Genomic DNA, 24,965 nt, shown 5'->3' with positions numbered 1-24,965 from the left:
CAATCAAATTTAATTTGTACACCACAACAGGTCCGGGTGAGTGGGGGCATCACACGGTTTTCACGAAGGAGACAGCATTTACCCACTCAAATCCTAAGTTCCCTTTTTGTCCCTTCATAATATTCTAATCCCACTACCCCCTTTTCACTTGAATTTTTATATTTTATTCCAAAAAGAGGAGGAGTGAGGGCTGCTGGTCAAACCTATTTTATTTATTTTTCCCCACTTTTGGAGGATAAACTGTACTACTCTCTTCTCCTATCTTATTCACCTTGTTTTTTATTGTAAAATTTAAATTTAAATATAATATATTTATCGTATAATTAATGTAACTTTAAAAAAATTAAATTTTCCTTTCCGATCCCATTATTTGCTTGTATTTCTTTATCTACATATAAACCATCAAATGTTGGTCAATAACTGTATCTCAATTTTGAATAATTGTTGTTGATGATTATGTCGTGATGATTGAAATATTCTTGAATATAAGTTGGTAGCTATTTTGAATTTTAATATGATCAACATTCTTACTTTTCTAGTTATAAAATGGAAAATCTCTTGACGTACTCCAGTTGAGCTTCTTCAGTTTGCTACAATCTGAAAATATTACTGAAAATCATAATAAATAAAAAAAATCATTTCATTTTTGTGTATTATTTTCTTATAGTTTCAACGTTAGATAAAACAATAGTGCTAATCATTTTCTGAACGCTGGATGTGCTGATTCAAGTATAATATTCATATTGCAGATTAAATTTTTATTTTTAAATCCCGTTGTATTTTTATTTTTGGTAAATTATAACTATCTCTTTTGAAATTTGAAATAATTATGAATACCCCATAATTGTTTGAAAAATTAAAAATATCCTTCTTAAGTTGAAAGTAATTATGAGTATTTAGATGATAAGGTCAAAATTACTACTTAAAAAAAATATTTAAAAAAATATGAGAGTGGGTAATTAAGTAAAAAATCTATTAAGAGCATTTGATCATAGAAATATTTTATAAAATTGTAAAAAGTATATAAAATTATAATTCAAAAAAATATTTTGGACATTTCACCATAAAAATTAGATGAAAATTTAAAAAAATGGGCTCGTCGTTACGAAAACACTAAAATTAAAGAGGTATTTTTAATTTTTTAAGCAGTAAAAAATATATTTATAATTATGATAAATTAAAAAAAAATGATTGTAATTTACGCTTTCATTTTCGAAAAAAGTTTGCATGTGAGAGGGCCGTTAATGGATATGGGAATATTTCTAATTTTGAATATGGGTTTCTATGGGGTCCAAATTCATTTATGGCCCATTTTGGGTAATGGGCTTACCTCATAATATACTGCCCAACTGAGGCGAATCCCACTGAAACAATACGTTCCGCCCGTTTTCTGTTGTGAGAGAATACTTCTTGCATTATCTGACCTGAACTGAATCAGCTTCGAGTGAGAGAAAGGCGCCGGAAAAATGTTTCTACGGAGGTTAGCGCGGCCGATGATGATGATGGCGAAAGTGAAGGAGACGACGGGGATTGTAGGACTCGACGTCGTACCCAATGCCCGAGAAGTGCTGATCGGACTTTACACCAAAACCCTAGACGAGATCAAGGCGGTGCCGCAGGACGAGGGGTACCGCAAAGCCGTCGAGAGCTTCACGCGTCATCGACTGAAGGTGTGTCAGGAGGAGGAGGACTGGGAGGCGATTGAGAAGAAACTCGGATGTGGACAGGTCGAAGAGTTGATTGAGGAAGCTCAGGATGAACTGAAGCTCATTGGTCACATGATCGGTGCGTTTGGATGTGTTTCATTTTTTTGCATCAAATGATGTTAAGCAGTTCTTATCTGCATCAAACTAGTTATAGCATTGACAGAAAGTACGTCCATTTACTGTTTCTGGTGATTTTTCTTTTTCCAAATTTCATACATGGAAAGTTCCTAAAAGAAATGTTCATACCTGGGAGAAATTGGTCCTAGATATCGCATATAGTAACAGAATAAGGAAATTATAGGGACTTGCAAAATAATTGGAAACATTTTCCCTTAAAACAAATGATTGAAAATGCTTCTCTAGATGATTAGAACAGAGGAGGGAAAGGAGGGAAGATTAGGACAAAGACATATGAACGTAAGTCTGGATTATATTAGTAAGGGTTCTGGGTGATTTAACGACCTTGATTTGCACAATGGTGCACTGAGATTTAGATAAATGGTTTTACCAGTTAGCTCATGGGACAGTGTTACAAACATGGGTCTCTCTCTCTCTCTCTCTCTCATTTCAGCTACCAAGGTTTGGACAGCAGTAACTTCACTTGGCGACTTATGTTTTGGAGAAAGTATTATATGTGAAACATGTTTCAGTAATTTAGTGCTCTACGTGATGTCGGGCCAAAATTCAAGAGTTGTTAAACTTATTTACTTGAATAGAATGTCTTCAGTTGTTTTTAGTTATAGGCATGCTGGATCTGGTCTTTTGAGTCCCTAGACTACAAAACTATGCCAATTTACATTTTGGGGAGCTGTTTCTCTGAGTAAACCTTTAGTTGTTTGCAGTTTAGTTGCTTGCCACTTGTTGGTTTTGGCTTCCTTGTTGCCATGGTTGGTGTTACATTGCACCTTGGAATGAATTTGACTCTTTGGTTCCTAACTTAGGGATATAAACTTTTATGCACATCTTTTTTTGCAATTCTTTGCTAACATATATGTTTTCTTCTCTCGACATTGTTAAACCACCCAAAAAGGAAAAGGATAATAGGAGCTCGGGGCACCAATCTGAAATATCATGAAGCACGAAACCTGATATTCATGTATGTCATACTTGTTATTGACCTTAAACAGTCACGGCTCCATCAAAGAAGTCTACCATTCTTGTTATGGTCTTCCTGGACCTGCTTATTATGAACTGATTTGATTATATTGCTTTTCAAATTTTCATGGCGCAAATGCATTCTCATGAACTGGCTGCAGAGTGGAAACCATGGGGTATACCTGATGACTATGAATGTGAAGTTATCGAGAATGATGCTCCAGTACCTAAACATATCCCCTTGCATCGACCTGGTCCTCTTCCTGAAGAGTTCTATACGACGCTGGAGGCTGTTGAGACAGGCACTTTGAAGCAAATTATTTCAGCCTCAGAAAAGGTCAATCCTGCCATTACATCCAGTGAATCACAGGCCAAGTAGTTTGCTTTCTTTGATCACATTTTGATCATGGTAACCAAAAAATCCAGTTTTTCGTTAATAATGTCCATACTAAGGTTCTCTAACAGGGTTGAATAAACCAGCTCATATTTCGACTTGCGGGACGTGCCAAAGCTATAGTGCATATTTATGAGCCTTTTGAAATGGTTCACTCCAGCGGTTCTCGAGTTTGTTTGCAATTTGTCCATAAGTAAAGTGAATTGACGACTCCTTGATTGGGAATCAGTATTGCAATTTATTCATAAGATCTGAATAATCTCTTTCAAGATATTGTAAATTATAAGTTGCAATAACATCTCATTATTAATATCGGAATCGGATACGATCTTGTTTTATTCTGATACTTTACTTTGCGGCTTTATCTTCAACTTAGATGTAATATTTTAGAATTAAACTACCTTACTGTTTGTAATATATTTAATTTTAATGGGAAAAAAAGTATATATTATGCTACTACATTATTTTATTATTAACGTCACTTTGGTACTCAAATAATTATAAATTGTTTGATTGATAAGTTTTATTATTATTATCATTTTGGTACAGATTTGATGTTATTTATTTATTTTTTTCAGTAGTTATCATTTAAAATTTCAGAAAAAATTGCCTAAGTATCAATCAAATATTATTTTATCTTTATTTTACTCAATCAATCGATTACTAAATAACGAATTATCTTATAAATATTCATAAATAAAGTTTGTAAAAAAAATATTATGTTTAATAATTAAATATAAAATTTGAAAGTTAAATGGTTCAAATAAAGAGAAAATATATTTATTGAAATTTATGTGATTTTTTTTATACTAACCGTTAGAACACGTTTTTCTTACGTGTATATAATAAATAATTTTTTATGTTTTTAAAAATATTATAAATAAGAGTAAAGTATATAAATTAGTACATTACATTGATTCAGAAAAGAAAAAAAATAATAATTTACCAGTTAATGTAAATTTTGAAAAGTTGAATATATTAGTTATTTTATTATAAATATGTATTTTTAACTTTACAAAAAATTGATACAATGGTGCTATTTAACCACCATTTGTGAGTGTAGAGGGCTTTTGATTTTATATTAATATAGATAATTTCATTAAAGTATATAACAGGTAGAATAATTATTATATAAAAATATATAAATTGGATGTTAAAGTAATATTAATTGTGAAATCGAATATAATAGCGTCATTTGTAATGATTTGAGTAATAAAATAACATTAACGACGACGAAACTCGATTGTGAAAAGGAATCTTACTCAAACAACTTATCATTCTTCTAATTACCCAAACAAGAGTAGCTAGTCATTGTTCAAATTGAATTTCCAAAAGCATATCAAACAAAAAGTCAAAACAGATCCAAGCATTAAACTTCAATATTTGCAAGATTTATAGCTGTATTGTGATCCTAATAATTATTTATTAATTATTCTATTAATATATTTGAGTGCGTTTTCCAGGATGCTACGGCTTAATTTCCACAAATTATTATTATGTGAAATAAAATATAATCAGAATCCTGCAAGTCGTCTTTTCCTATTCCAACCTTCCATCTCTAATCAATCCAATGTCTCTAGAGAGTTCTAATCCACCATTACATTAACAGACGCAATCGTAGCCTTAATTGAGATTGCGAACACGGAGATACCTTGCTTTTTTCAATCCATCAATGGCGTCGTCGGATCTGGAAAAGAAGGCGAAGGAGGCGTTCATCGATGACCACTTTGAGCTAGCAGTTGACCTATACTCTCAAGCCATTGCCTTAAGCCCTAGCAACGCGGAGCTCTTTGCTGATCGTGCTCAGGCCAATATTAAGCTCCAAAACTTTACTGGTAAAGGAAAATTTCAATCTTGCTGACTCTATGTTTTTTCATGTACGGCGGTTTTGGAGAATTCCGTGAGTTTAAGAGAGTTGAGTTTTTGTTTGCGTTTGTTATTTTGCACATAAGCTGGATTTCTACCCTTTTTATTTTTTGAGGCAGTTGTGGCTTTGTCTGGTCTGCTTTTGGTATTAAAGCTAATTAGGAACTAAGAACATTTTGGTGCTGATTTGAATTGATTTGTTTTCAATTCTAGTTCCAGAAATCTAATATATGGATCTGGATCAATTTATAAATGTGAAATTCCTACATCAACTAGAAATCTTTCTAATGTTAAACGCCTTGGTGTTGTTTGCTGAGTTTATTATTCTTCTTTAAAGATATTTTTGGCAATTGCATTGCTCAAAAGAAGTAAATCTGCGTGTAAGTTTGTTATTTATTGGAGTTTACTATGTGTTTGGATCTGTGAGTTTTTGGCTATAAATATTTTTTATTGCAATTCCAAGGCTTTTAACTTCTTAATCACAAGTGCTGGTGTTATGGCTCCGATGAGGCGTGATTTCATTCGAGAGTTTTTTTTGTGCTTGTACAAGATTTTGGTTCTGGTATCCTGATGTTTCATGAAGCTAGTTTTGAGGTTGTTAATGACCTTTCATGTCTGATGACAGAGGCTGTTGCTGATGCAAATAAAGCAATTGAGTTGGACCCTTCAATGGCCAAGGCGTATCTGCGCAAAGGGCAAGTTCTTTAAATGATTTTGCTATTGAAGAACTTTTGTGGTGTTTTCAGTTCTGTCATTAGTTCACACATCACACTGAGCTCTTGTCTGCTAAAAAGAAGCATCTCCTGTTCGACGTACTTATCTAAAATCTATTTGCAATTATTGACGAATTTGGTGATTACAATATACCATTCTGAAGTTTCCAGAGAAGAGTTTATGCTTTCCTAGTCTTCTGCTGGGATAATGGGTTGGTTTAAAGTCAATTCAACTACAAATCACTAAATGCTACCCCACACTGACTTACAAAACTCTTGATTCTGTTCTTCCTCAATATATATTAATAGAACTTGAGAATTGTTGTGCTTGCTGTTGGACTATCATGACTCTTTGCTTATAAATGAGAAAAAAGGAGTTTAAATTAGATTGAGTGTGAATGTGGATTTTATTTTCTTAATACAGAATGGCCTGTTTCAAGCTCGAAGAATATCAGACTGCTAAGGTGGCCCTGGAAACTGGTGCTTCTCTAGCACCTGGAGATTCCAGGTTTACCAACTTGATCAAAGAATGTGATGAGCGCATAGCAGGTAATTTGATTTCCTCCCGTGTTTAGGATGTCTTTTCAATGTGATTTAAGTTAAAGTTTTATGATATTGTTCTTGTTTCATCCTATGATCTTAGATTTGCTTCAGATGGACTTAAACTAAAATTTCTCTTTTGCTAGCTTCTTGCTCAAAAAGGATCATTATTTTATTGGGGCGGTGTTCTTCAACTAGATTTTTATTTATTCTATGTAACTGAAGTACTGAACTTTAAGGTTATGTGTCAATTTGGGCTTGTTTCATAATAAAACATGTAGGTGTTGGTACAAGGTGTTTCTATCTTTGCTGGTTTAGGATGCTGAGTTTTGGTAAAGCGCCTGGACATTTCTTGTGAAATGAACCTTGATAGACTGTTTTGTAAGATTACCCAAATTGTTTTTTTAGTCATGGCTGTGTCCATTTGATTTAGGGTTATATACGATGAGTATAGAATAGGATACTGAGTATTGGCAGATCTCTAGGGGCACATCTTGTAAAGATGTCACATTGCATTGGTAGATTCTGTAGCTGGCCTGTTCCTCTTTGTAATTTTCACTCTACTTGTACGCCTCTGTTTCATAGCCATAAGTTATATTTTTACCTGTAATTCTTCTCATACATAACCCTATCTGCTTGTAATAAAGTTGATCGGGGTGAGTAGAAGTGTAGGCAACAAAGTCGGTTTTTCAGTGCATTTACCTGGGGTGCGGTTATTCATTTACTTATTTTTGCCTCTTTTAGAGGAAGCTGCTGAGCTGCCTAAGCAATCGGTTGATAAAGCTCGAACAAATGGGATAACTCAAAATAATATGCCGCCAGTTGTTGGCTTGTCTAGTCAAGGAACTAGTACAACACTGTCGTCTACAAGACCCAGATACAGGTAATAAGTGTTACACATTTGGTTTGGGCTATAACTTAAAAGCTCCAGTGCACAATAAAGATTTTCTCATCATAATTGGAAATACTTTATTCTCCTGATGGTTTGTCGTCCTTGAGTTCGGTGTGCCAGAGCCATTGTTCCAAGTTCAATTCCTTGGTTTATTGATATACACTGCAGGCATGAATTTTACCAGAAACCAGAGGAAGTGGTGGTAACAATATTTGCAAAGGGCATACCGGCAAATAGCGTTGTGGTTGACTTCGGTGAACAGATAGTAAGTGGCGCACGATCCTTTAGTACTGCTATCCTGTTTCTTCATTTTGATTTTTTCTTAAATGCTTTAGCCGTGATTGCCACTCCCTCTTATCCTTGATTTGGTGTCCAGCTTAGTGTTACCATCGAGTTGCCTGGTGAAGAAGCATATCATTTTCAACCTCGCTTATTTGGAAAGGTGATGTATAAAATGCAGCGCTTGGACTGAGATAGTTTCTTACATGATATTTTGTTTGTTAGGGTTGAATCATGGAATCCTGCTGGGGCTTTAGTTTGATAATTTCAAAACTTTCCCATTTTGGGGTGGTATCAATGAGTTTTTATTCACGTCTTTACATTGTATTATTGATTGGTAGAAGTTGGCATGAACCCTTTGATGATTCTTGCACCCCCATCTTTTGGCTCTTGACATCATACTAGAAGCAGCAACTGTATATGCCCCCCTTACTCATGTCTTTTATGTGCATGTTCTTTGACAAACAGATAATTCCTGAAAAATGTAGATATGACGTCATGTCAACAAAAATTGAAATCCGACTTGCAAAAGCAGACACTGTTCATTGGACATCCCTTGAATTTGTTAGGGACGTTGCAGTTCTACAGAAACCGAATGTATCATCAGGTAGATTTATTTCTGGAAATGTAAAGTCCCACAACCAGGTCATTTCTTCTTACCTATTCAGCTATTCTGCACAACTTCTATTTAAGCTTTACCTTCTGGTTCGACAGGAATTCAAAAACCTACTTATCCCTCCTCCAAACCAAAGAGAGTAGATTGGGATAAGTTGGAAGCAGAAGTAAAAAAGGAGGTGTGTGGGTTTGTATTAATATTTGCCATCTCTTCTCTCTTGAATACATCTGATGGTCGGACTTTTTAATAGCCTATTTAACTTACTGGCTCTAAACATATCAGGAGAAGGAAGAGAAACTAGATGGTGATGCAGCTTTGAACAAATTTTTCAGAGACATTTACCGAGATGCCGATGAAGATACAAGAAGAGCCATGAGCAAATCTTTTGTAAGAACATCCTTATCTTTCCCGAACATCTTCTTTTTTTGGATAATTTTTCAAAGGGGGTGTTCTTCGTGCACAATCAGCTATCCCTGAAACTAAAAAATGGAACTTGATAATATGCTTAAGTTGTTTGTAATCCAAGGCTGCTGCTAATGGCATTTTATATCTGGTGCTAATCAAAAGGTTGAGTCAAACGGGACAGTGCTATCAACAAATTGGAAGGAAGTGGGTTCAAAGAAGGTCGAAGGAAGCCCCCCTGACGGCATGGAGATGAAGAAATGGGAGTACTGAAGTCTTTGATCAATTTCGCAAGTTTTGTGACCTGAAATCACTTTTGATCTGAGTTGGATTTGTTGTGATTTAACTTGTTCATATTTATCTCTTTTGCCTAGTACAAACTATTGCGCAAAGTGTATTTCCTAGAGATGTAAGTTAAATCATTGTGTTTGCATGTTTTGTACACAGATTTCGGTATTTATACGGTGATCACCCTTGCTGAATACGTTATTATGATGCGAAAGTAGTTCACTAGTTGCTAGGTAATTTGTTCTCTCTCTCGTCGACATAAGATATCTTCGCATTTAACTGATTATGTTATTTGATGATACAATGGTTTTGTTTTTCTTAGAAATATTGAATTATTTCACATTATTGACTTGGAGGTTTACTGCTATGCCCTTCTTACTGAAATAGCATACTAACGTATAGGGAGAAAATGAATTCGTCTATCGTGGGTAGAGTAGGAAACTAAACCCACGTGAAACTTGGTCGAAAACAGTAGATTATGTCCCTCAACCCCAAACAGTAGCCACTATTTTGGAGTAGTACTCCAAGGGCATCCCTTCCCACAGCCCACGCAGCCAATTTTTTGCATAACCACCATTCCCTTTAGAAACCCATCCCCAAAGCACATTTACTGATAAGATCAACAATCTGAAATGAGGCCTTATAAAGATCCAAGCGATTTCGGGAGAGCGCTGCGCACCACACATTTGTTACGCATATCCGAGCGCCTGGGTACCACACATTTATTACGCATATTGATAAGGGCCCCTTTCCAGCTTTCCACAATAAACTAATAATTGGACTCGCAATACTAAAAATTTTAACAGTATTATAATTATTTTCGTTTTGATTAAATTTAATTATAATAAGAATATTTTCAAACCACGTACTTCTTTTACTGTTTTCATTTATGCCAATGACGATTGATTGTTTCCTCATGAGACGTGTCGTAATTAAGTTTTAGCCTTTGGTAATGCCTTGGATTTGGAGTGGTTAATTCTTTAGCTCATCGTAATCGGATGGTGATGGCGGCCCACCACTGACAGAGATGCTTTTTTGTACCATTAACAAATTATATTTATTTCACTTTACATTCCAGCACCCCAATAGTCAATCACTTTCCTTGCATTATCTGACTTGTCAAAGTATCATTTCAGATCTTGACAACTTCTTAATTCGAATTCGACTTTAATTTAAATTAATTATATAATAAATATAAAAAATCATTATATTTATATTTTTTTATCTATTATTTTTTTATATAAATTATTCATGTCTTTTATAAAATTATAGAAATCACCTCTTACCGTCTTTAAAACTCGAAAATGTTTCTATTGACTAAATCAATCTTTAAAATAATTTTTTTAAAATAGAAATGTCTTTAGGAGTATTTTTGGATATTAAAATAATATTTATAAAAATAAGTAATATGACTCTATGGCCGAAAATCTTTAGAATGGTTAGAGCATATAATTGCAAATGACAAAAAAAAAAAATAAAAATTTTGAAACCACTCAAATTTAAAGATATATATATATATATATATATATAACTAAGGTAAAGATTGTACTCACATGTCAATAATAATAAGGAACCGGGTAGAATTTTTGCTTCTTAAAAGAAAATAAAGAATCAATAAAAACAACGCTCCGAAAAATACCAATGACATACAAAATGTGAACAAACCTGAATTTTCCAATAAATCATTATACTTGCTTAAATTATTTCACTATAAACAGCAAACCTTGCAAGAAAACCCCGCAAGAACAGTTAGCCATGGAAACTATAGTTCTATATCCTTCCCCTGGAATGGGCCATCTGGTTTCCATGGTGGAGCTAGGTAAATTCATCCTTCACCACCACCCTTCCCTCTCCATCACTATTCTCACGGCGCCGCCCTCTTTCAACACCGGCTCCACCGCCACCTACATCCGCCACATCTCCGCCACCGTCCCTTCCATCACTTTCTACCACCTACCCCCCATCTCCCTCGACCTTGAGCCCTTTCCTTCTATGGAAGCAGTCATTTTCGAAGTCCTCAACCAGAGCAACCCCCATGTCCGCCGCGCACTGGAAACCATTTCCCTCTCAGCCACCGTCTCCGCCTTCGTCATCGACTTCTTTTGCACCTGTGCTTTGCCTATTTCCGCCGAACTCAATATCCCTACCTACTACTTCTTCACTTCCGGTGCTTGCATTCTCGCGTTTTTCCTCTATTTTCCCACAATTCACAACACTTGCACCAAAAGTTTCAGAGATATGAACGAGCTTTTGCATGTTCCGGGGATTCCCCCAATCCCATCTTCTGATATGATTAAGCCGTTGCTCGATCGAGACTCCACGGATTATGAAAACTTCCTAAATTTTGCCCAAAACATCCCAAATTCAGCGGGAATCATTGTGAACACATTTGAAAGCCTCGAAACGAGACCTCTTAATGCCATACGAGAAGGCAAATGCAACCCTGGTGGCCATACGCCGCCGGTTTTCTCCGTCGGACCACTCTTGGCTACCGAAGGTCGTCAGGGTGGCGGCAGCGGCATCAATGATTGTCTGAGTTGGCTGGACAAACAACCAAGTAAAAGCGTTGTCTACTTATGTTTCGGCAGTTTGGGTTTGTTCTCAGCTGCGCAGTTGAAGGAAATAGCAGTGGGGTTAGAAAGAAGTGGGCAGAGGTTTCTATGGGTTGTGCGGTCGCCTCCTTCCGATGACAAGAGTACACGGTATTTACCGCCACCGGAACCGGACTTGGACACTCTTCTCCCGGCCGGGTTCCTGGATCGGACGAAGGACCGCGGACTCGTCCTGAAGTCATGGGCCCCACAGGTGGCGGTGCTGAACCACGAATCAGTAGGCGGGTTCGTAACGCACTGCGGCTGGAACTCGGTGCTGGAAGGGGTGTGTGCCGCTGTGCCAATGGTGGCGTGGCCACTGTACGCGGAGCAGAAGATGAACAGGGTGGTGCTGGTGGAGGATATGAAGGTGGCCTTGAGGATGGAGGTGGCGGAGGACGAATTCGTAGAAGCGGAGGAGGTGGAGCGGAGGGTGAGAGAGCTGATGGAATCGGAGAAAGGGAGGGAAATACGGAAGGTGGTTGAAGAAATGAGCGTGGAGGGTAAGGGTGCAATGATGGAAGGAGGTTCCTCCATTGCAGCACTTGCGAAGCTGCTCCAGTCCTGGAAATGTGTTTAATTACTGTTCAGAATTTCTTTATTATGAATATTATTTCTCTTTTATTTTAGTTAATAAATTTTATGTTAAAAAAAATTATAACTACCCTCTCTCTATATATATTAAATGAAAATGAGATCAAATAAAGTTTGATATAGAAATCAATGGAGTCCAAGTTAATTACTTCCCATAGTATGGGAGCAAGTCCCTTAAATTAAATTTATTTTTAACTTAATCTTATTTATTATGATTTTATCATAGTGAATTTAATAAATTATAATTTTTTTAATTGTATATCCTCACGTGATTTTTTTATCCATAATTAATGAAAAAGTCACGAAGCCGTTAGTTCAATATGTGTTTTGTCTTTTTATTAGATGAAATTTAATTTAAATTTAAAACTAAAAACTATAGGTCGAGTGTACATGAGAAACACGTGGATTAATGTTATTATATATTTTTTATTATAAATAATATGTAAATGTTGAATATAAGTTGATGACATTGCATACGAGTGGTTTATATATAGCACAAAATCTTTTGCAATTATCTTTAGTTAGATATACTAGTTATATATGGCACATTCAATATATGTATACAAAAAAGTTAAAATAATTAAGTTTGTATTATTAAATTCTAAAAAATTATATTATTAAAATTGTATTAATTTAAAAAAAATAATTAAATATACAGATGTAATAATATATATTTTTTTGTACATTTTAAAAAAATACATACAATTAAGTATAATTTATTATATTTTTTATAATAGACACTATTACATTTGTATATTTAATTGTAATTTTTTAAATTAATGTAATTTTAATATTATAATATTTTAGACTTTAATATATTATTAAAAATTAATTTATAAAACATAAAAAAACCAAGTCGTGGTTTCTCAGTTTTTAACACGACTCATTAGATTAATATTATATTAGTTAAATAAATATATTAATTTATTTTTTATTAATAAAAAAATAATTAATCCGTGGAAAGTGATGAAAGGGGCGGGGGCGGGAAAATAGGAAAGCAGGGCAGAAGGCTGTTTGATTCTTCGGATGTTGGAATATTGTAAAGTGAGCTACACATCTTTTTTTTTTTCTTTTCTTAAATAATTGTTTTTTATTATGTCAACCCCAATCAAATCATGTCTCTGTGACCAAATATTTGAGTTTAATTTTAAAATATTATTTTGTCATTTAATGTATTTTAAATTAATTCATGTGATAGGTGATTTTACTATATATTTTTAAGTACAATTTGATTCATGGGGCGTAAACTTTGAAAAATATAATCATCTTTAACTTAAAATATTTATAATTAATTAAGTATAAACATAATTTGATTTGCAAAGCATACCTACTACTTAGCCATCTCTTGGAAATGTTTTACAGCAAATATATGTTTCTGATTGCAATGAATATTTTTTAATTACTAATTAGTTTTTTAGATTATATAATATTATAATTTTTTATATTTAAAAATATATTAGATGTTTTAAGTAATTTTTAACTACTAATAAATTCAAATATTTCCATACACATACAAGAAAATATAAGAACAAACATATTCATAATGTTTGGTTTGGTTTTTAACTTGTTTTTGAATATTTTGTAGAGATAGAGAGAGAAAAACAAAGATAAATAAAAATAAGTTAGAGATAGTGTGTATGTTTGGATTTGTTTTTGGAGATAATATAAAATAAGTATGGTATGTTTGATGTTGGGTAGTGGGGAGACAAAAAGTACTGTTCATTGTCAAATCATGTCTCTTTTATATATATTTATATATATATATGTATAAAAATGTATATAATTTATTTAGTTGTGAATGGATTAAAATAAATATTATTTTCTAATTATATATGTATGGAAATGTAAAAAAATAAGTTATGTAGATACACTTTTATAAATAATTAAATGCACTCTAGTAATGGATTAACAGTATTTTTTGTTAGACGTTCTGTTCGAGGTGATAAATTTAAATATATTATTCAAATAATGTAATATATGAATTAACCGCATAGAATTTTTATATTATTTTGTATTTTTAAAATTTTTTTAATTATTCCAATGATGTAGAAAATATTACATACAAAATATTAAGTGGTTAAAATAAAATGTATTTGTATTTAAAAATCAAATACAAACCTCACCAAAGAAAATATTATACATCTAACATGTATATCAACCCTCTAATGCATCCTTCAATTTTTTATAATTTGAAGATCCACATAATCCAGTATTAACTAAATATAATTCATAACTACAGATTGCAATGGTTTGAAAAATATATTTTGGATTAATACGGCGTATTGTCCAATTAAACTATGACAATGAAACCCTTAAGTCATTGAATGATAAATAACGCACACAATCATGTTCCCGTTAACATTATAATTAATGTATGACAACAAGTGACTGGCTCACATGTTACTTCTCAAAACCTTCCTCATCCTTGTTCCAATGTTTCTTAATATATTGCTTCAGCAAAACTGCTGCTAACTTAATGCATGTTAATCTCACAAGCGAATCACTAAAAGGAATTGGACCAAAATCAAACACATAAAGTCCATTGAATGCAGAAAAAATAAATAAAATTTTGCTAAATACAGCATGAAGGATATATGCCGTAATCCAAATGGAAATTCACGGTTTGCAGCAACTCCAGCTAGAGCAACACCATAACCTTTCATGAATTAAGAAGAAAAAGACAAATTCAATTCCATAGCTAAGGTGTAATTTAGGAGGAAAAAGAAAACAAAAACAAGAATCGGCTAATCGGTTTCAATATAAGTAGTATAACTCAAGTCAGTTCTGAATGACTATGCAATCACATAGCAAAACACAATACTAAAAGATCAAAGCTGTACTTATAAAAAATTATGCAGATATCAATGAATCAACAATTGCATCGTAACATAGGTTGATCAGTAAGAAAAGTTTTCATCTTTATTTTAAAATGGCAATGTGGCACAAAATCGAAAAAACGAAATTAATTAATACAACCAACATCATAACCAAAAGAAAATCTTCAACCACATCACAAAAAAAATTCAGTACGAAATACATACTTTACCTATCAGACTTTAAATGTCCTACAAATTGCCCTACACGCATAAACTCAAGTTCAATTCCTCAAATTAAAGAGAAGAAGCATTCAATCGATCAAGTGACAAAATTCCATCCAAAAAAAAATTCACTTCTTAAAACAATTGCCTCAGTCACCTGGTGGAAGAGATGCTTGCTGGAGGGAAGTCTCCGCAAAGGTTCGAACTTAATGGTTGGGATCGAGTTAGGCGTTCAAGCAATTGATCAGCCATTGTTGATCTTGATCCATTCCCAGTATAATCATCCAGATAATACACCAAATTGTGTGTGTCCGTGTGCGGGAGGTGGGAGGAAAATGCGGGAGTTGATAAAAACTGAAATCCAATCGAATCAAAATACTCGCCATGTTGAGAGAGTCGAACAGTATAGAATTAAACCCTTGGGTCATGGAATTGTTTTAGATCTGAAGAAGAATTTGGGAAGAAGATGAACAGAGGTGAATGCAGTAGGCGATTTTTGCAAGATGAGGAAAGAGAAAATCTACATTGTAACTTTTGTCCCCCACTACTATTACAAAAATACCTAAAAATAAGATAAAAACAGGTAAAACACTCAAGGCCAAAAATTACATTGATTTTGGGCCATCTCTGAGATGGCCCAAAAACAAAGCCAAACATGGTGATTAAGTTAGAAATAGCAATAATTTTAATAATATCTGTCAGTCCCACAATTGCGTCGTTTGTCATTACTGTCTAGGTGTTCTTCTTTTCTGGACTACAGGTTTTATTAATTCTTAGCAATTATTAAATTCAAAACTTTACATACAAATAAAAGAATGTATAAGAACAATTACTAACTTATTGCAGGTCAAATAATTTTTTTTTATTATATCATCCTTATAACGGTGAAAATATACCTCCTCACATGCATTAACGCCGAAGATGTATGAGGGCAATTTGATCAATAAAAAGATTTATCTAACTTGCAATAAATCAGTAATAAGTTAATTAGGGGGAGATATATATAGATTTTTTTTAATTTTTTATTAATATAAGCAAATATGAATATTATTTCTCTTTTATTTTAGTTAATAAATTTTATGTTAAAAAAAATTATAACTACCCTCTCTCTATATATATTAAATGAAAAAGAGATAAAATAAAGTTTGATATAGAAATCAATGGAGTCCAAGTTAATTACTTGCCATAGTATGGGAGCAAGTCCCATAAATTAAATTTATTTTTAATTTAATCTTATTTATTATGATTTTATCATAGTGAATTTAATAAATTATAATTTTTTTAATTGTATATCCTCACGTGATTTTTTTATCCATAATTAATGAAAAAGTCACGAAGCCGTTAGTTCAATATGTGTTTTGTCTTTTGATCAGATGAAATTTAATTTAAATTTATAACTAAAAACTATAGGTCCAGTGTACATGAGAAACACGTGGATTAATGTTATTATATATTTTTTATTATAAATAATATGTAAATGTTGAATATAACTTGATGACATTGCATACGAGTGGCTTATATATACTCAAGAAATCTTTTACAATAATTTTTAATTAAATATACTAGTTGTATGTGGCACATTCAATATATATTGAATGTATTCAAAAAATTTAAAATAATTAAACATCGTTTATTAATTTTTATGTTATAAAAAAATAATAATATGAAAATGATATGATTGAAAAAATAATAACTTTGAAAGAAAATATTTAGAGTAGGAAAAAAATATATTATAAATAACTATTTACAAAAAATAGATTTGAAAACTTGTAGATAGTGAGGGAAAGTGGAAGTTAGTGGGTGCAAAAAAAGAAAAAAAAAAATAGCATACCAAATATAAGGGAGACACTAAAGAGGTGTTCTCCCTTATTATATAGTACTAGTTGGATGTGACACATTCGATGTATGCATACTGGTTAGAAAATCCTAATTGTGGTATATGTTGATTTTCTATGTTCAACGATTTTATCTTGTAGTACTTATCTTTTTTCTGCTTGTAAAGATATATAGTAATTGGATTTATTTTGTATATTAATGGCTAAATTTAGTATGAAGGTGGAGTTGCTTTTCGTAGTATTTGTTCTTCAGCTTCTTGAATTTGTATACAATTTCGATCAACCAAGCAAGCAAATAATAGATGTACTGTGAAAGATGGGGGGTATGTGGTGGAAAGGGACGGTGGCGGTGGCGGGCGGCACCGTGAAAATAGGAAAGCAGTGCAGAAGGCTGTTTGAGTCTTCCGATGTTGGAATATTGTAAAGTTAGCTACACATCTTTTTTTGTTTCTTAAATAATTGTTTTCTATTATATGAATTATTTTAAGGAGCGGTCTGCCCAACAAATCATGTCATGTGTGACCAAATATTTGACTTTAATTTTAAAATATTAATCCATGTGATAGGTGATTTTATTATATATGTATTATTTTTTTAAAATAAATTATTTTAGTTCTCCATTACAATTTGATTCCTGGGGCGTAAACTTTGAAAAAATAACTTAAAATATTTATCATTAAAAGCATTTTTAAAATAATAACTTGATTAATTAAATGTAAACATAATTGGATTTGTAAAGCGTACGTACTAAGTAGCCCTCTCTGCAGATCGACTTCAACCCCATCGCGTTATTTCCTTATAAGGACATTGCAATGAATATTTATTAATTACTAATTACTTTTTTATAATATTATAATTTTTTATTTAAAAATATATTAGATATTTTAAGTATCTTTTAACAACTAATCAAATATTTACATACGAATACAAGAAAATATAAGAACAAACATGTTAAGTTAGAAATAATTATAATTTTAATAATATCCATCACTTCCACAAATGCATCGTTTGTCGTTACTGTCTATGTGTTCTTCTTTTCTAGCCTACAGGTTTAATAAATTTTTAGCAATTATTAAATTTAGAACTTTATATACAAATAAAAGAATGTATAAGAACAATTACTAATTTATTGCAGGTCAAATAATTTTTTTCGACTATATGATCCTAATAATGGTGAAGATATACCTTCTCACATGCATTAACGCAGAAGACGTGTGAAGGCAATTTGATCAATAAAAAGATTTATCTAACTGCAATAAAAAAAATTTTCTTGAATTTTTATTAATATAAGCATATTTGGTAAAATTTGACTAACTGAATGACTTATTTGTTAGACGGAAGCAAATCTCAAGAGTAGCTAGATGTGATTTTTCAAACTACAAGGGGTTTACGTGTAACTACACAAAACCTCCAAAGAGGTAATTTAATTATCCTATGATTCTTTTTTGTTATGAAGCTAACAAAAGCAACTATCCAATGACAGTGAATTTGCCACAACTAACCCTCGAATCTTGCTCGACGAATGCTTATAAATTGATGTGTTATTTTGGCAACACAAACTATCACACTAACAGTCACACTCTTATCTCTCTCATTTTTTGAGGTATTCTCAGTGATGGGTATACACATGCAACTCCTGCAAAAGGACCGAATTAACCTTCATTAAGGGCATTATAGTTATTTAGCGATCAGGATCCGCGCCTTTTGTAATGGGTCGGGTCGCGGAGGACCCGACCCGGGTCGCGCAGACTAATTGAAAACCCGGACAATGCCAGCCATTCGATCAGAACGCGAGCCAATGGGATAAGGCCACGTGGCCCCGTACATGATGTCCAACTGTGCTCTATAAATAGACCCGAAACGCCATAAATGAGGTAACTGCTGTGCATTAATTGAGCTCGAACTCTTAGATCGAATACATTTCTCTCGATCAACCTAACTTGAGCATCGGAGGGTCATTGTCGGGGACGTGCCCGACGAGCTCACGGTTCGTGTTTTATTCTCAGGGAACCCAAAATCTGATCTAGGAAGAGTTGGACTATCTACGTGGGATCGTCTCAGGAGATCGCTAATTTCGACCCGAATCACTCATTCTTTACACTTCATATGATTTTGTTTACTTCAATATTATTTTAGACTATTATTCTTACTTTAATTCGAGTTTTTCATTTATTTCTTCCATAAGAATATTGTTCACTTAAGTATCGAAACGCTAATTTTTATTTTTCGGTATATATTAGTCTCTCAATTTTTGAATTTTTTAAAAAAAAATTCGACCATTGTGGTGGTGCTGAATTTCGATACGCAATTTCTTTTAAGAACATCCTAATTAATTTTCGATTTTGAAATTTGAGGTTAGAATTTGGGAGTTGCGTGAAAATGTTGTTGTAATTTGCGTGCAAAATTGTAAAGAAATGGGAGTGTTTCATATTGAGGTGGTAGCTATGAGGCTAAATATGACCCCTTCAGCCATGGAGAATGACAACACTCACCCACAAAGGATGTGATGGATCACCAATTCCGTGGGCTATAGATGAGGACATTCATGCTAAAGTGCGAAATTACATTTTTAATCTCATGGATAGAAATTCAATGCTTTTAATTTTTAATTTGTTTTATGAAAATTCTAAAACAATTTTAAAATTGAAAAAAATTCGACATATTTAACTTTATGCTCTACAATTTTTTTTAGATGGTCCAAAAAAATAAAAAAAAAACTGGTCATATTTAATTCCATACCTAAGTTTTTGTAGAAAAATAGACGATAAGAACACGTAAAATGTCCCTATCTATCAGTTGTGTGAGCAATCAAGCTAATAAACACCCATATTGCACATATTTTGTTTTGTACAAAAATTTATACATGAGACTAAATGTGTCGAGTTTTTTTAATTTTTGGAACTAATTTGAGAATCAGAAAGCATATGACTAAATGTATTAAGTTTTTTTTTTAAAAGATTTTTAGATTATTTTAAAAATTTTGCAGCAAAAGACTAATTAGTAACTTAATTTGATATGCTAAATTAATAAAATTTTTTACATGAATTTTTTTTTTGTGTATTTATTGTACACATTCATTACTTAACTTTGAATATGTAAAATATCGTAAAATTCAAACTATTTAACTTTTACTCATAATATTTTATTTTACTATAATTAAATGTATAACTTCTTTTTTTCAATTTAGAAAATTTTAATTAAACTAATTAAAATGCAAAATTATTAGAAAATAAAAATCTTTTAACCTATATATATAATATAAAGACAATATTATCCAAATATTTAGTTATTGGGGGGCGGGCTGACATTAAAAATAGTTCAAAACCACAATATTATTTCTATACTTTTTGAAAAGTTAGTTGTTATTATATCATAAATTTCAATTATCAATAATTATTATACGTCAATTATTTATGTTAAACATATAAAATTAATTAATAATTACTTTTACAATATGATTTGCACGTTATTGATTTGATAAGATGGAATTTAATTTAAATAATAAAAAAGAAAAAGTATACGTCCAATGTATATGAGAATCATGTAACATATACAGTTCAAATCTATAAACTAATATTATTTATATTTTTAGTATAAATGATATGTGAATATTAAATATAATTTGATAATATATATATTTTGGTAATATATCAATTTAATCAATATATTAATATAATAAATAATAATAATAAATTATATTATTTCAATTAATATATCAATCTGACAAAAGATAATAATAAATTATAAAAATTTAATTGTTTACATAAAATAAAATAAGTTATTCATATAAAGTGAAATAAATGCCACACCGTCCAATAGAATCCCAGTCATGACGTCCAATTTTATCATTATGTTTCAATTTTCATATTTGCCTCATCCATCCATCACTTCCTTTGTGTGGTGTAAAGTGTAAAGCTTAATGAATTATTACATCAAAATTGCATTATGTTATTGTTACAATCACATCGTGCATTATTGGGTGTGTGTATCTACCATATTTGGAGAGAGAGAAATCTTAGGCGATTCGAGCATATTGAGCGGAACCCCAATATTGTAGCTAGTTTAATTGTGGAGGATGTTAGACAGCGTATACTTGGCATTACCTTAGCTAGCTCTGTTAGTTTACATGCACTTTATAGATTGTGGCGTATCCCTTAGCCTGTCGAAGGAAACACTACTTGAATCATGATTGTTACTATATCTTTTTCTATTTATGAAAATTACATTTACCGAAAAAAAATATCATATTTAAGTATAACTAATTATCATGGTTAAAAATAAATAGTTATTGACTATAATCATGCAACGGTTGTTGGCCATAATATCTGCAAGGGTGGCTAAAATATTTGCCATGACTTACGGATCTTAGCCATGACAAATGACTTTTTTGGTGAAAAATCTATGTTTTTGCATTGATGTTATTTAATCATGGTCGATAAATTTTACTTATCATTATTTTTAATAGATAATTATTAAAATTACAGTCAATAATCATTTTTTTTTTTTTGTATCTGTACAATATAATAACATAGTTTAACAGGGCATGAGCGATGTGATCAAGGCCAATATAGAATTAAATTCATTAATAGTTGAAGGGGTACTCATAGGCATATTATAACAACAATTTCATGTAATTCTAACGAGAAATTTAATACTGAAAATTTAAATTTGATATGAATTTTGGTTGTAAAAAATTATGAAAACTCTACTTGATGAAAAAATAAAACAAAAGCAAATCCATAAAAAACATCAATTTTTTTAATGATCAAGATTCACTAAAAACATAATTTCTTTTAATGTTCAGACTAATGAAGAATTTGTGAAGGAGTTCATGTATGATTTTGTTCGTCTTTGTGAAAATTTGTGGGTCTTTCTACAAAAATATCTACGACTTGTAATATTATCACAATTATAGAACCTTTTTTTCGAATTTGAATTTGTCCAGGTTGTTCGACATGCTTTCTTATAGTAATAACACAGGACATATAATTAATTTTACCGGAACCGAATCACTTGTTGATACTACATTTTAGACTTGGAAACTCAGTTCTTGCATCTTTGGAAGAGGCAAAATGGTGGGATGCGCCCTAATTTTTTATTTTTCCCAACTGTTTTTTAGTTCAGTTATTTATTGTTGATGATGAGCCCAACAAAAAGCCCCATAAGTAGGGGTCTTTGCAGCCCCCATAACCCCAATTTGACGATGTTTGCTTTCGTCTAATAAATAAGTTTTTCGTTAGTTAAAATGAATTGAATATGTTGATATTAATAAAAAGAATTAAATAAAAAATTATATTTATCCTTAATTGATATTACTGACTTATTGTAAGTCAAATAATTGTTATTCAAGGAACCAACTAGGGCATGAATAAAATATCCGATAGCATCACACATCAATTGTAGATAAAGAGTTTGGGTTTCATCAAATAAACGAGTCACACTTTTAGTGAGATTCGTATCTTTAAAATTAAAATTAAAAATATCTATCGCATAATAGAACATCGATCACATCTCATGTTGCATCAATATCCAACTTATGAAAAGTCCCTTGCTTGTGGAATTGTTAAGAGGGCTTAGATCCTAATAAAAATAATATTTATGACAAGTATATTTTTACTATTTTGTGAGTAGTCAAATATCTTTACAACTAAAATCCGCCATAATATGATAAAACGCATGCATAAGACGTAGCTAATTAATTCATGAATTTGGCCGTAATTAACTTCCCCTTTTTATAATTACAGAAACATCCCTAAGGGCATTTTTGTTTTTGAAAAATTATTTTAAAGGTTGACCACTTGATCTAGTTAATAGGGGTATTTTTTAATTTTAAAGGCTGTCAATGATAGTTTCTATCATTTTTTCAAGAGGTAGGAATTGTTTGTATAAAAAGAGCATAAATACATAAATATAAATGTTAATTATCCCTAAATATGATATATTTATTGGTGTCGTGAATGTAGAAAATACCAATAACATACCAAACGTGAAGAAACCTGAATTTTCCAACAAATCGTTCTACTTGCTTAAATTATTTCAGTTCTCCCCCCTCTTCCCAATAAACAGCAAACCTTGCAAGAAAGCCCCGCAAGAACAGTTAGCCATGGAAACTATAGTTCTATATCCTTCCCCTGGAATGGGCCATCTGGTTTCCATGGTGGAGCTAGGTAAATTCATCCTTCACCACCACCCTTCCCTCTCCATCACTATTCTCACGGCGCCGCCCTCTTTCAACACCGGCTCCACCGCCACCTACATCCGCCACATCTCCGCCACCGTCCCTTCCATCACTTTCTACCACCTACCCCCCATCTCCCTCGACCTTGAGCCCTTTTCTTCTGTGGAAGCAGTCATTTTCGAAATCCTCAACCAGAGCAACCCCCATGTCTGCCGCGCACTGGAAACCATTTCCCTCTCAGCCACCGTCTCCGCCTTCGTCATCGACTTCTTTTGCACCTGTGCTTTGCCTATTTCCGCCGAACTCAATATCCCTACCTACTACTTCTTCACTTCCGGTGCTTGCATTCTCGCGTTTTTCCTCTATTTTCCCACAATTCACAACACTTGCACCAAAAGTTTCAGAGATATGAACGAGCTTTTGCATGTTCCCGGGATTCCCCCAATCCCATCTTCTGATATGATTAAGCCGATGCTCGATCGAGACTCCACGGATTATGAAAGCTTGCTAAATTATGCCCAAAACATACCAAATTCAGCGGGAATCATTGTGAACACATTCGAAAGCCTCGAAACGAAACCTCTTAATGCCATACGAGAAGGCAAATGCAACCCTGGTGGCCATACGCCGCCGGTTTTCTCCGTCGGACCACTCTTGGCTACCGAAGGTCGTCAGGGTGGCGGCAGCGGCATCAATGATTGTCTGAGTTGGCTGGACAAACAACCAAGTAAAAGCGTTGTCTACTTATGTTTCGGCAGTTTGGGTTTGTTCTCAGCTGCGCAGTTGAAGGAAATAGCAGTGGGGTTAGAAAGAAGTGGGCAGAGGTTTCTATGGGTTGTGCGGTCGCCTCCGTCCGATGACAAGAGTAAACGGTATTTACCGCCACCGGAGCCGGACTTGGACACTCTTCTCCCGGCCGGGTTCCTGGATCGGACGAAGGACCGCGGACTCGTCCTGAAGTCATGGGCCCCACAGGTGGCGGTGCTGAACCACGAAGCAGTAGGCGGGTTCGTAACGCACTGCGGCTGGAACTCGGTGCTGGAAGCGGTGTGCGCCGCCGTGCCGATGGTGGCGTGGCCACTGTATGCGGAGCAGCAGATGAACAGGTTGGTGCTGGTGGAGGATATGAAGGTGGCCTTGAGGATGGAGGTGGCGGAGGACGATTTCGTAGCGGCGGAGGAGGTGGAGCGGCGGGTGAGAGAGCTGATGGAATCAGAGAAAGGGAGGGAAATACGGAAGGTGGTTGAAGAAATGAGCGTGGAGGGTAAGGGTGCAATGATGGAAGGAGGTTCCTCCATTGCAGCACTTGCGAAACTGCTCCAGTCCTGGAAATGTGTTTAATTACTGTTCAGATTTTCTTTATCATAAATATTATTTCTCTTTTATTTTAATTAATAAATTTATATATACTAAATATATCGAATTTATTTTATGTTCAAATAAATTATAACCACCCTCTCTCTATATATATTAAATGAATAAGAGATAAAATAAAGTTTGATATATAAAATAAAGAATTTGTGAAGGAGTTCATGTATGATTTTGTTCGTCTTTGTGAAAATTTATGGATCTTTCTACAAAGATATCCACGACTTGCAATATTATCACAATTATAAAACCTTTTTTTCGAATTTGAATTTGTCCACGAGATTGTTCGACATGTATGACATGCTCTCGTTCATTAAAATTAACTGAATTTGTTGATATTATCAAAAAAAATTGAATCATTGATTGACTTATTACTGACTTATTGCAAGTCAAATAATTGTTATTCAAAAAATGCTCCAAACCAACCAAGGCTCAAATAAAACGTCCGGTAGCATCACACATCAATTGCAAATAAATAATTTGAGTGTCTTATAAGTACTCCTAAGGCCTCATTTTCCAGACGAGTCACACTTTTAGTTAGACTCGTAAATATAAAGTTAAAGTGAAAAA

The 24,965-nt window shown here is 33.0% G+C and overlaps 3 protein-coding genes, 1 long non-coding RNA gene and 1 pseudogene across 4 annotated transcripts; 4 read left to right on the top strand and 1 right to left on the bottom strand.

The window, feature by feature from the left end:
• The first annotated feature begins 1,368 nt into the window (after positions 1–1,368).
• On the top strand, positions 1,369–3,541 carry LOC105160421 (putative NADH dehydrogenase [ubiquinone] 1 alpha subcomplex subunit 5, mitochondrial). The gene is made up of 2 exons (XM_011077788.3): positions 1,369–1,785; positions 2,963–3,541. The coding sequence occupies exons 1-2, from the start codon at positions 1,467–1,469 to the stop codon at positions 3,178–3,180; spliced, it is 537 nt and encodes a 178-aa protein (XP_011076090.1). The 5' UTR covers positions 1,369–1,466; the 3' UTR covers positions 3,181–3,541.
• A 1,137-nt stretch (positions 3,542–4,678) lies between these two features.
• LOC105160420 (protein SGT1 homolog) lies at positions 4,679–8,985 on the top strand. Its single transcript, XM_011077787.3, has 10 exons — positions 4,679–5,030; positions 5,687–5,756; positions 6,199–6,323; positions 7,059–7,197; positions 7,375–7,471; positions 7,583–7,648; positions 7,954–8,092; positions 8,200–8,279; positions 8,384–8,488; positions 8,669–8,985. Exons 1-10 carry the CDS (start codon positions 4,868–4,870, stop codon positions 8,774–8,776), a joined length of 1,092 nt encoding a protein of 363 aa, XP_011076089.1. The 5' UTR covers positions 4,679–4,867; the 3' UTR covers positions 8,777–8,985.
• A 1,485-nt stretch (positions 8,986–10,470) lies between these two features.
• LOC105160418 (UDP-glycosyltransferase 88B1) lies at positions 10,471–12,043 on the top strand. Its single transcript, XM_020693331.2, has one exon. It carries the CDS (start codon positions 10,547–10,549, stop codon positions 11,960–11,962), a length of 1,416 nt encoding a protein of 471 aa, XP_020548990.1. The 5' UTR covers positions 10,471–10,546; the 3' UTR covers positions 11,963–12,043.
• A 2,258-nt stretch (positions 12,044–14,301) lies between these two features.
• LOC110011871 (uncharacterized) lies at positions 14,302–15,548 on the bottom strand. The gene is made up of 2 exons (XR_002286929.2): positions 15,172–15,548; positions 14,302–14,632 (listed from the first exon to the last, which is right to left on the bottom strand). It is a non-coding gene; the product is annotated as an uncharacterized LOC110011871 (long non-coding RNA).
• A 7,244-nt stretch (positions 15,549–22,792) lies between these two features.
• On the top strand, positions 22,793–24,552 carry LOC110011870 (UDP-glycosyltransferase 88B1 pseudogene; annotated as a pseudogene).
• Positions 24,553–24,965: the final 413 nt, after the last annotated feature.

The sequence above is a fragment of the Sesamum indicum genome, linkage group LG4 (assembly GCF_026168435.1).
Source record: "Sesamum indicum cultivar Baizhima isolate 11 linkage group LG4, ASM2616843v1, whole genome shotgun sequence".
NCBI classification, from domain to species: domain Eukaryota; kingdom Viridiplantae; phylum Streptophyta; class Magnoliopsida; order Lamiales; family Pedaliaceae; genus Sesamum; species Sesamum indicum.
This window is presented reverse-complemented; position numbering and strand designations above follow the sequence as displayed.

Excerpts from the sequence above, each read along its gene's own strand:
- LOC105160421 (XM_011077788.3), top strand. The coding sequence starts at position 1,467 with ATGTTTCTACGGAGGTTAGCGCGGCCGATGATGATGATGGCGAAAGTG. Across the intron at positions 1,786-2,962 it reads GCTCATTGGTCACATGATCG|AGTGGAAACCATGGGGTATA; the intron begins GTGCGTTTGGAT and ends AACTGGCTGCAG.
- LOC105160420 (XM_011077787.3), top strand. The coding sequence starts at position 4,868 with ATGGCGTCGTCGGATCTGGAAAAGAAGGCGAAGGAGGCGTTCATCGAT. Across the intron at positions 5,757-6,198 it reads AAGGCGTATCTGCGCAAAGG|AATGGCCTGTTTCAAGCTCG; the intron begins GCAAGTTCTTTA and ends TTCTTAATACAG. Across the intron at positions 7,198-7,374 it reads TCTACAAGACCCAGATACAG|GCATGAATTTTACCAGAAAC; the intron begins GTAATAAGTGTT and ends TATACACTGCAG.
- LOC105160418 (XM_020693331.2), top strand. The coding sequence starts at position 10,547 with ATGGAAACTATAGTTCTATATCCTTCCCCTGGAATGGGCCATCTGGTT.